General features: G+C 36.7%; 1 protein-coding gene across 3 annotated transcripts in view; it reads right to left on the bottom strand.

Annotated features, from left to right (window-relative positions):
• Window positions 1-11,507, bottom strand: part of Sos1 (SOS Ras/Rac guanine nucleotide exchange factor 1) — a 117,748-nt gene that overhangs the window by 5,083 nt on the left and 101,158 nt on the right. For 2 of the 3 annotated variants that reach the window (XM_048353084.1, XM_048353085.1), the window contains exons 19-22: window positions 11,050-11,166; window positions 8,806-9,070; window positions 2,833-2,877; window positions 1,075-1,193 (exon numbers count right to left, since the gene is read on the bottom strand). In XM_048353084.1, coding sequence (XP_048209041.1) covers window positions 1,075-1,193; window positions 2,833-2,877; window positions 8,806-9,070; window positions 11,050-11,166 — 546 coding nt within the window. The remainder of the gene's footprint in view (window positions 1-1,074; window positions 1,194-2,832; window positions 2,878-8,805; window positions 9,071-11,049; window positions 11,167-11,507) is intronic. The other variant, XM_048353086.1, reaches the window with a different exon arrangement.

Raw genomic sequence — 11,507 nt, 5'->3', positions numbered from 1 at the left:
CCTGCAAACAGTTTTGATTCTTTGGAGGTTCTCTGACTTCTGGACAGCTTAAGAACAAGTGAGTTAACAGATGACAAAATAGTAATACTTGGGAGGCTAAGATCAGGAGGATCACAGTTTGAAGCCAACCTGGACAAAAAGTTGTCCCCATCTTAACCAATAAAAAGCTGGCTGTGGGCTGGGGATATGGCCTAGTGGCAAGAGAGCTTGCCTCGTATACATGAGGCCCTGGGTTCAATTCCCCAGCACCACATATACAGAAAACAGCCAGAAGTGGCGCTGTGGCTCAAGTGGCAGAGTGCTAGCCTTGAGCAAAGAGAAGCCAGGGACAGTGTTCAGGCCCTTAGTCCAAGCCCTAGGACTGGCCAAAAAAAAAAAAAAAAAAAGCTGGCTGTGGTGGTACACACATATCATTCCGGCTACATGAGAAGTATAAATAGGATTGTGGTCCAGGCCAACACTGGCAGAAAGCAAGACTCTATTCAAAAAGTAATCAAAGTAGAATGGTTGAAGTCTTAGCTGAAGTGGTAGATCACCATTTAAGCAAGTGCAAGATCTTGAGTTCAAACCCCTGTACTTAAAAAAATTCACATGGCAAAATGAAAAAAGCTAAAATGGGTAGACAAAAGTAATGAATTTTCATGAAAGCCCCATTTAGAAGCATGCCAGATCCCCTAAAGGTTCAGCAAAGACTCTTTATATACTAAGGCACTGTTTCACGTAAGTGTGTACCTTCACACAAAGCTTCAGACCTCTTTTTCTGTCCTTTTCCTATGTATATGTGTTTTTAAAAATGCATATGGCTAGATTACTCTTACTTACACATTAAAGCACTTCTCTTGAAAGTACTCATAGTTTTAGATTTGCAGAGGTTATGCACACATACCAAATAACTACTTTTGAGAAGGGTAACAAATATATTGCATACATCCATATTTAATTCTTGTTTAAACCATTAAGCCCAAATACTATAAAATGTTACCCTGTCTCAGTGAGGAATAAAATAGATGTAAACAACTGACTATAATGTAACTAATGATTCCAATTTCCAGATAACAAGATTTTCTACTTTACCTTAGATGGCGAAGATTCCGCTGGGGCAGATTCTGGTCGTCTTCGTGGAGGAACAGGCGGGGGGACAGGCACTTCATCAGTGCCCTTGGTTAAACTTATAGAGGATACAGAAGCAGATCCTGTGGGATGTTAAAATATTTTAAGTTTATAAGAATTTTATTTTACTCATTAATCTTGAAAAGGCTTAGCTGGAAACGTCTTATTAAAAGAAATGTCTAGAGATATCAAAAGCAGTTTAATAAACCAATACCCAGTAATATTTCATTAAAGCACACTGCTATAAAACATGCAGAAATTTCTTGGAAAAATGCCACCTAAGATACTGTTATTTTGCTTCTGGAACAAAATAACATTCCCACTGTTAATTTATTATTGGAATTTTTAATTTGGCATAATTCTTAGATTTCCACTGGAATGGTAATTTTTGTCAAGCTTAGTGATGAGCTCATTGTTTTTCCTCTGCCTTTATCAGTGTACCCTTCCTCTGCCCTTACTGGAGAATCCTTAGGAACAAGTTCTATCTTCACAGTTGTCCCCAGTATTGCTGTCTAGCCATTCTGTTGCAGGATGGAGGGGCGAGGATCTGGTGCCTGTGGAGGGCTTTGGTACAGGCATGTAAGCAAAATCCTGATCATGAAAGCTTTAACTGGATGGAGCCAATGTAAGATTATTGGGGCAGTCCTGATGATAAAAACAGAAATTACTCTTAAAATCTAGTGAACCTGATTTAAGACATTAGTAAACTGGGACAAAAAGGAAAGCAAAACTCTAACCAGAACCTATCTTCCTTTATGGTGACAGGACATAATACAGGTATATAAATAATTACACTTTGAAAGACAACACTTTAAGTGTTAGTTTATAACCATTAAAAAGTTAAAATGCTTAAATATTCAAAATTGTACTTGATAGGTTCTTTCTATTTCTTTAAACATTAGGCTTTAAGAGTACTTTATAAAAAATCAACATTTTGGTCACCTATTTCATTGATTGGTTAATTAATTGGTTGATTGATTACACCAAGAAGGACTGAACTCAAGGGACTCTAGCAAGCTAGGCAGACACTTTACCACTTGAGCTCTGCCTCCAGCCCTGATCACCTACTTTTAATAAAAGCTTAATTAGCTTTAATTTAGCTTGTAGCTAATATTTTTTATTGTACACATTTTGAAATTATTTGTATGGAAGGATAGCAATGCTACTAGTCTATTAGCTTAAAATAATGGATTTAGTAAATTATTAGTTGACTTTAAAATTGAAAGTAAAATAGCTACAATGTCATGTTATCTGTTTATCTAAATGATTAGGCTTTATCATTTAAATTGTAAGACAACCCTTCTAAAGTCTAAAACCCAGAATCTATGCTGTAACTGGGCTTTGTGTACTTTGTGATTTGAACACTGCATGTAGCTGCCAGCATTCCAATATGCGCATGCATGCTCTTGCTTTTTCAAAGTTGAACATAAAAATATATTTAGATTCTATGTTTAGAAAAGAGAAATGGTTAAGCGTGGAAGCCACTCACTTAATACTTTTTTTAAAAGAGAAAAAGGTTTTATGAAAAGCATGGAAAGTATAAATTTAAGCAAATCATTTATGATCAAAGGATAACACAAAGTGAAGGCCTCACTTTTAACATGGTGCAAGCAGATACTAAATGCTGCCAGACCCAAGTAGAATTTTAGCAGGAAAGCTGATAATTGGTTTGATTTTTAAAGCCGAAGCAAGAATTAGGAGTCTGAAACCAAATATACTAACTTGGGCCATGGGGCAGTGTAACCGGGATAAAGACGGTATCGCTGCCTGTGAAAGGAAACAAGAAAAAATAGATTTTTTTTTTCTTCCATTGATACATTCAACTCATCTGCAAAACTTATCTCAAAAATGTTATTCTTGTCATTCTAATTTTAAAGAATGCTGTAATGGTTTCTGGTAAAGCTCACTACTACCTACTTTTGAGAAAATATAAGTAAGTTAAACTGGGAAATTTGAAGATTCCTTTTAGATTTACTACTTGATGTCTTGATAATTAAATGAAAAACATTAGAAAATGAAAATATGTTATGTTATTGGAAGACCAAAAGGTATACATTTAATTCAAGTGAAAAACTTGGCTGAGTTCATGTCATTTCCTAATGACTAAAGAGAGCTTGAAACTACTATTATATACCTTTGAAAATGTCCTTGTGCAACATGTTTCACTAAAAAACAGGAACTTCAGATATTTTAAAAAAGCTTAAAAATGAGAGTTTTTCTTTGTTCCTATTCATAAGCACTTTCTAAATAAGTGAATAAATACTTTATGCTTAGGCACTTTATAAATGTCTCCTAAATTTAAAATGCCTAATTTCAACAGTATCAATTTTTAAGGGGGGAAAAAAAAAACCCTGAAATTAAAAAACCAAAGCCCCAAGGGTATTAAGTAGGAAAACCAAGACAGAGGCTAGATGGCCTATACTGGCTTGTAGCATATTTAGATTCCAATGCCTCGTGTCATCAACACGTAGAATTTATAGCCAAGAAGCTAAAGTAAGTTTCTATAACACTAGAGTGAGGTGAATTTTTAATTCAAACAATTTGGAACATTGTTCATTCAAGCTTATTCAGTAAAATGACTTTACACTGCAGGTACAGTTGACTGATGTTCACTTGATTGCTTTCGAAGATACAGTGGTCATACTTCTTTGCTAATTCCAAACCCAAGTAATCTGTGACATTACCTTCTTTCCATAGGTACAGATATTTATTTGGAACCAGGCTACTAACTATAGCAATACAGTGGGTGCTAGGAATATGGCCTAGTGGTAAAGTGCTCGCTTCGTATACACGAAGCCCTAGGTTCGATTCCTCAATACCACATATATAGAAAAAAGCCAGAAGTGGCGCTGTGGCTCAAGAGGTAGAGTGCTAGCCTTGAGCAAAAAGAAGCCAGGGACAGTACTCAGGCCCTGAGTCCATGCCCCAGGACTGGCAACAAAAACAAAACAAATAAACAAGCAATCCAGTTAATTCTAATATGTTGTCTCCCAGATGATTAAAATTTACGTTTATAGCCTAAACTTATTTGAAACTGTTGCTCTGTCAACATTTTCTTCACAATTAGGCACTTATGATAAATAAGGTGATACCCAGCTCTAGTGTTTACCTTATAGATGTCTTTTTAAGATACTTTTCTTAAAAAGGAAATGAATATACCTCTTGAAGCTAGGCCTCCAAAACATGGTAATATTTTAGTATATAGGAATAAAGCAATCAGAAAGCTCCTAACTACTACAAACTGCAATTTAAGGAAGGACTATAACTATGAGCACTTGTGGACACATACATAAAGTCAACTTTCATATTTATATAGAGCACAGGCTTAGATTCATGCTTCAGTAAATCAGGGAACTTCTCTAATTTCTTACTTTTATTGCTTGGCCAGGAAAATGCTATCAAAATTCTTTCGCAATTTTACATTTTCTAATCAAGAAATATCTGCTATCAGCTATATTGTGAACAAATTTATGATGAATAACTTACAAGTTATATCCAATTTCAAAAAACAGATTAATCTGTTAAGGACCAATTCTGGATAACAGGCAAATGGTTCTTAATTTTAGCAACACATTAGACTACCCTGAAGAGGTTTTGTTTTTTTTTTTCTTTTTTAAGTCCTAGGGCTTGAACTCAGGGCCTGGGAGCTGTCCGGAGCTTATTTTGCACAAGACTAGCACTCTCCCATTTGAGCCGCAGCTCCCCTTCTGGCTTTTTTGGTAGTTTACTGGAGATAAGAGTCTACAGACTTTCCTGCCCAGGCTGGCTTAAAATAGCAATCCTCAGATCTCAGCCTCCTGAATGGCTAGGATTATAGGTGTGAGCCACTGGCACCGGGCTCAGGAACTTTTTAAATAGAAGGTAATGAGGTCTGTTCATCAGACCTCTCTTTTCTGCTGTAAGAGCAGAAAGGAAGCTAGAAACTCCTGCTCTTTCCTTTCTCATCCATCCATCAAAATCTCCTCTAAGGGAGGACTGGTGATGACAAGGTGTAGAGCAGGGCTATAATGTTGGGGTACATGTGGTGGTAGTACTACTTTTCCTGTCTTCCACAAAGCACTCAATGACCATTCCTGCCCACTAGGAGGTCACCTTTCTGCAGATTTCCACAGCATTTATGTTTGACTATCTCACTGGGCATTTAACTACCATTTCCTTGATGCTTTCATTGTCTTTCTTTTTTATTACTTTATTTTCAAATTAGGAGACATTTTTAATATGAGGTTTCAATGATACTTCCCTAGATGTACACAGTACACATAGAACAAATTCACCTTTCTCACCATATTTTCATTCCTCTCCTTCCTCCCCTTTGTTTGGAGGGGGGTGGTGGTGTGTGTGTGTGCGTGTGTGTTCCTTTGATTCTCATCAATGCTCGAATCCCCTCCCATCATTATTTTGTATCTCTTTATAAGACTAAGCTTTCCCAAAGATGTGTGTAAGTAAATGCTTAGCTAGGAATAACACATTCAAGACATTGGCTGGAAGAAAAGCAGAATTTAAAAAAGGTACATTAGAGGGCTGGGATGTAGCTCTGTAGCAAAGTGCTTGCCTAGCAAGTGCAACATCCTGGGTTCTATCCCCAGTACCAAAAAAGAAAAGACAACAAACAAACAAAAAAGATACATTAGCTGGGTACTGCTGACTCATGCCTGTAATCCTACTCAGGAGACTGAGATCTGAAGACTGTGGTTCGAAGCCAGCCTGCACATAAAAGTCTGTGTGACACTTATCTCTAATTAACCACCAAAAAAGCTAGAAGTGGAGTTGCAGCTCAAGTAGTGGTAGAGTACCAGCCTTGAGCAAAGAAGCTCAGGGACAGTGCTCAGACCCTGAGATTCAAGCCTCAAAGCTCAGGAGCAGCAAGCAAGCAAACATGTGTGCGCACACACACATAAAGGTAGTGTCATTTATTTTTAAAAAGTTTGTGTTTTAGGAATGGAATTTCCTGGTAGTCTGTACTAAGTACAATGTGTTCAGGTGACAGAAGAGTGTAGTTTGGAACAGCTCTTTTCTGCCAGGGCAACAGAAAGTGGGAACTCAGTCTGGTGGCAGCACAGTGTGGTACAAGTAGGAAGCTCTGGCCATGTCACAGCAGTAAGGGATCTGTTAAGCAAAAGTGGAATCAAAGGGAGGTGAATACTTTTAACACACACACAGACAACTGGTAAATTAAAAGTAAGGGATTAACCAAGCATGTGGATGGTTTTCTAGTAGGCTAAATTATTTAATTTAAAAATAAAAAATTAGTTCTTTTCAGAGGGTTTAGCAATAGGAGTTTCTCTATACAGAAAGAGAAACTGAAAAATAGTCAAGCTTAAGATTACATTTTTCGACTTATCCATGTGTTTAATACTGTTCCACTGCCACATAACAAAGCACTCATCTGGAGCACTGCATTACCAAACCAGTTCTTAAATGAGACTAATAATAGTTGAAGATTCAACACTAGCAGAGAAACATCATGTGCTTATACCCTAATTTTCCTAACTCTTCCATTTTTAGTGGCCTAAAGTAGGAAAAGTAGAATTTGCAACTGGTAACTTTCACATGGTTTCCCTAATTTATTTATTTTGGAATCATTTAATATGTACTTTAATCTGTCAAATGTCCAAAAAAGTGTCCTACTATAACTAAATAGGTCCAACAGATAGCTGTTTTTAGACCAGGCATATTAAAAAAATACTAGTTGCAGTTTATTTTTTAAAGTTTTGAGTTGAAGAAAATAGGATTTTTAATCTATTTGAACTCATCAAAAATATGTATCTCGGGGCTGGGGATATGGCCTAGTGGCGAGAGAGCTTGCCTTGTATACATGAGGCCCTGGGTTCGATTCCCCAGCACCACATATACAGAAAACGGCCAGAAGTGGCGCTGTGGCTCAAGCGGCAGAGTGCTAGCCTTGAGCAAAAAGGAAGCCAGGGACAGTGCTCAGGCCCTGAGTCCAGGGCCCAGGACTGGCCAAAAAAAAAAAAAAATGTATCTGACAGCATACTCTAGAACATGACTATGACTGAGGTATCAAACAAAGCCAAATAATCCTCAAGACAAATACATTTTAGATAGTATAAAGATTAGATAGATTGCTGGCTAACTATATGTAAACTACAGAAAGAAACAAATATGATTCTGGACCAAATCTCAAAATAATATACCTCTAACGAATTATTTACAGTAGATTCTTAGATTCTGAGTTGAGAGTTTAAAAGGCACAAAAAAGAACTTTCTATAAAATCATAATGCTTAATTACTATTGCAGACTGGGATGACAAACCAGGATTCCTAACTCAAAGCTAAGTGCTTCTCACCCTCTGCTATGATTATGTCCACCTGTCTCTGGTACTGGTAGTACACCATTCCCAGGGTGAAGCTTGGTTAGTACATTGAGTTAACACAGCCAATGTGAAGAACATGTGGAAGAATTATGAGAGGGTCAAAGGCAACTAACTGGATTTACATTTTGATTTAATAATGAACAATTGAAAAAGATGTGTTCTTGGAAGAGCTTTAAAGCTACACATGACAGATGAGAAAATTAATGGCAATTTAGATTTAAGAGGTGGCTCTTTAAAAGGTTAGACCTGAGTTGTATACTTCAGAAGCCACATTAAGTATTAAACTCTGTGATTGTCAGAACTGAAGATATACTAGTAAGATATACTATTAAGTAAAAATTCAAACTGGATATTGAAAATTTAGAATGACAAGATAAAAATGTAAAATATCTTGACAAACTGAGTATAGTGACACATGCCAGTAATCATAAGCACCCTGAAGGCTGAACTGGAATATTTACAGTAAGCAAACCTGGGCACTGGCTTCTGCTTGTAATCCTAGCTACTCAGGAGGCTGAGGTCTACAGGACTGCAGTGTGGGCAGAAAAATCTGTGAAACTTATCTCCAATTAACCAGCAAAAAGTCAGGATTTAGGCAATACCTCAAATGGTAGAGGACCAGTGCAAGACCCTAATTTTTTTTTTTAAGTTAAAGGCCAATATGAAATACACACAGAGACCATGTCTCAAAAGAGTCTTGTTAATAACTTTTTATGGTGATCATATTAAGGTTTCATGTTAAAATAGTATGTGTATATAATGGACTTTATAATTATTTTTTGTCTTTCTACTGTGGCTACTAGACATTTCAAGTTATCCACATGGCTCTCACTGTGTTTCAGTTAGAAAGTGCTGCTTTGGAAATAAGAGAGGGAAAGCAACAGGATATAGGCTGTGAGAATTGTATTGCTGTGTGGAAAAGAATACCAGTAGGCACTACAGATAATCAAAGCCCAGGGGTAGGGGTAGGGTGAGGAAGGGTTAACTAAGAGTTTGAATTTGATGAGCCACAAAATTAGAAGCTATGACAGAACTTGGCAGGTAGGGGATAGTTTTTAAATACAATAATTATGAAGAAAGTATTGTTTATTGAAGATTTTTGTGTTCCCCTGTTATGAGAGATGCATTTGGAATGTTCAAATGAAATTCAATTATCAATTTTATCTTTGTTGTCACCTACAGTGAACTTAAGGAGGGCTAGTCCAACTGATTTTCTTGAAATGGAATCTGACTTATGTACAAACATGCAGGTATTCATGTGCTGTGTATACACACACACACACCATTACAGACATTTTCCCCCTTTTTGCACATGTAATGCTAACAACTTCTCTAGAGCACTTAACATTTTAGCACCTACTTGAGTGAAAAGGGCTTGAATGATCAGAATCAAACACACTGCAAACATCGGTGGTACTGGAAGCACCAGACGCAGGAGGAGGTGTGAGCGGTGTTCTTGGAGAATTTGGTGCAGATGCTGTACTTTCTGTTTCACTTTCAGGGATCCTACTGTAACTAATCTTCCTTGGTTCTTGTTGCAGAGGTGTGGGGTGCCTCATAGTACCTGGTCTTGGGTTTGATGGACGAACACCAGGAGATTTTAGTGGATAGCTATACTTTTTTGGCTGTAGACATATCAAAGAAACACAATACTTAAAACACCATGACAGTAAGGGAGGTAAATATCAATTGCAAAATTCAACTAATAATAAACTATATATCACCAGTAAGGCAGTTACATAATGGTTCAGATCAAATTGTTCAGGTAAAAAGGTAAAAAGCATTACCATTCTACTTTGCTAAAGACTTGGCTATCTAAATTGTTAGAAAATTAATATTTTTAAGTAAACTATGTTTTAGTTCTGGAAATACCAGAATATTTGTCATTTTAATATTTGGGAGGGTGGATTTTTTTTAATTTAGGAAGTAGACTTAATTTTTTTTTTTCTGCCGTTCCTGAGGCTTGAAAACTCAGGGCCTGAGCACTGTCCCTGGTTTATTTTTGCTCAAGGCTAGCACTCTTCCACTTGAGCCACAGCACTGCTTATGGCCTTTTCTGTTTATATGGTGCTGAGGAATTGAACCCAGGGCTTCATGCATGCTAGGCAAGCACTCTACCACTAAGCCACATTCCCTGCTTAAATTTGACTTCTAAAGCAGCTTGTTTTGAGCAAATTTCACCACTGAGAAAGCTACGATCATCATCACGAATAACCCTACCTCAACCATGCCATAAATATAGTGCTCTCATTAGGACCATTTGAACTATTTACAGGTGCATTAAATCATCTCGGTTTTCATCTGTATGTGTTAATTTTATGGCATTCTCCTTGAAAAGTGATCACTTGTCAATCAGTATGCTGAGCTCCCTACAGCAGATTAAATATTTATCTCCAATTTGCTATGTTTTTTAAAAAATTTATTGACAAGGTGATGTACAGAGGGGGTAGAGTTCAATTTGCTACGTTTAATTCACATATTAAAAATTATTTTAAAGGGCTGGGGATATAGCCTAGTGGCAAGAGTGCCTGCCTCGGATACACGAGGCCCTAGGTTCGATTCCCCAGCACCACATATACAGAAAACGGCCAGAAGCGGCGCTGTGGCTCAAGTGGCAGAGTGCTAGCCTTGAGCGGGAAGAAGCCAGGGACGGACTGGCCAAAAAAAAAAAAAAAAAAAATTTTTTTAAAGCCTGAAAAATTTGTCTGTGAGGTAACTGCATGTAATTTAATAGATCTGAAATTGTTTCGATGACCTAAGAGTTATTCATGTTTATCTCCTGATTCTTCTGAATAAGAGAACATTCTCAGATTGGTGAGGTAACAATACTAAGCATAAATTTAGATTTACACTAACTAGTATAACAAAGCTATGAAACTATTGGTTGTATATTCAGCTAAACCTGGTATTTCTAGGGTGAATGATTCATGTTTACAAGCTTGAATAAATCAAGTTAAAAAAATCCCCAAGTAAATATGCTTCAGTAATTTAACATAAATTCATTATATTTTCTGCCTTTGGAACAAATTCTAAGTAACTTAATTTTGTTATTATGCCAGTACTGGGGCTTGAACTCAGGGCCTAGGTGCTGTCCCTGAGCTATTGTGCTCAAGGCTAGCACTCTACCACTTGAACTGCAGCTTCACTTTCAGCTTTCTGGTAGTCAACTGGAGATAAGAGTCTCATGGAATTTCCTTCCTGACTAGCTTTTAACCACAATCCTCAGATTTTGGCCTTCTGAGTAGCTAGGATTACAGGTGTAAGCTACCAGTGCCTGGCTTAAGTAACATTTTTGTTAAAGCCAAAAATTATTTTTTTAAAAAACAAAAACTTACATACTGGTTCAGTTTTGTCATATCATGTAAGAATTTATTCAAATTAATATTAATGTTCATTTATTTGGAACTAAGCAGGATATTCCTGGGTAACTGTTGAACGTTTTTAAAAAATTATTACTTTTAAATATCCTTATGTGAAATTTCATCCCTGAATTCCTTCATAGAAAAATAATCTTCATTACAGATATGGTAATGATGGCATCACCAGATATAGATAACAACTATAGAAAGCATATAAATATAAATGTAAATATACGAGTGCTTACGAATCTTGGGAGAGGCTTAGGATTCCGTGGTTCTATTTCTAGAGATTTGTTAAAAAGATAATCTGTAAATTCTTTCTCCATGCTATTTCCCATGGGATTCAAGTTTTCAAAGAACCTCTAGAATAAATACAAAGAATTATTAATATGAAATATTTTTGTATTTGAAACTCATAATTTAGCAAAGCATTTAAGATAAAAACAGGATTTGTTTACTTATTTTTTTGTGTATGTGCCAATCCTGTCGTTTAACTCAGGGCCAGGTCCCTGAGCTTTTTGTTCAAGGCTAGCACTCTACCAGTAGAAACAGCTCCATTTCCGTCTTTTTTGGTAGTTACCTGGAAATAAGAGTCTTATAGACTTTCTTGCCTGGGTTTCAAACCACAATCCTCAGGTCTCAGCCTCATGAGTAGCTAGGATTGCAGGTATGAGCCACTAGTGCCTGGCAGGAATTATTTATT

The sequence above is a fragment of the Perognathus longimembris genome, chromosome 8 (assembly GCF_023159225.1).
Source record: "Perognathus longimembris pacificus isolate PPM17 chromosome 8, ASM2315922v1, whole genome shotgun sequence".
NCBI lineage: Eukaryota > Metazoa > Chordata > Mammalia > Rodentia > Heteromyidae > Perognathus > Perognathus longimembris.
The sequence above is the reverse complement of the archived record's forward strand: the minus strand, read 5'-3'. Positions and strand labels throughout refer to the sequence as shown.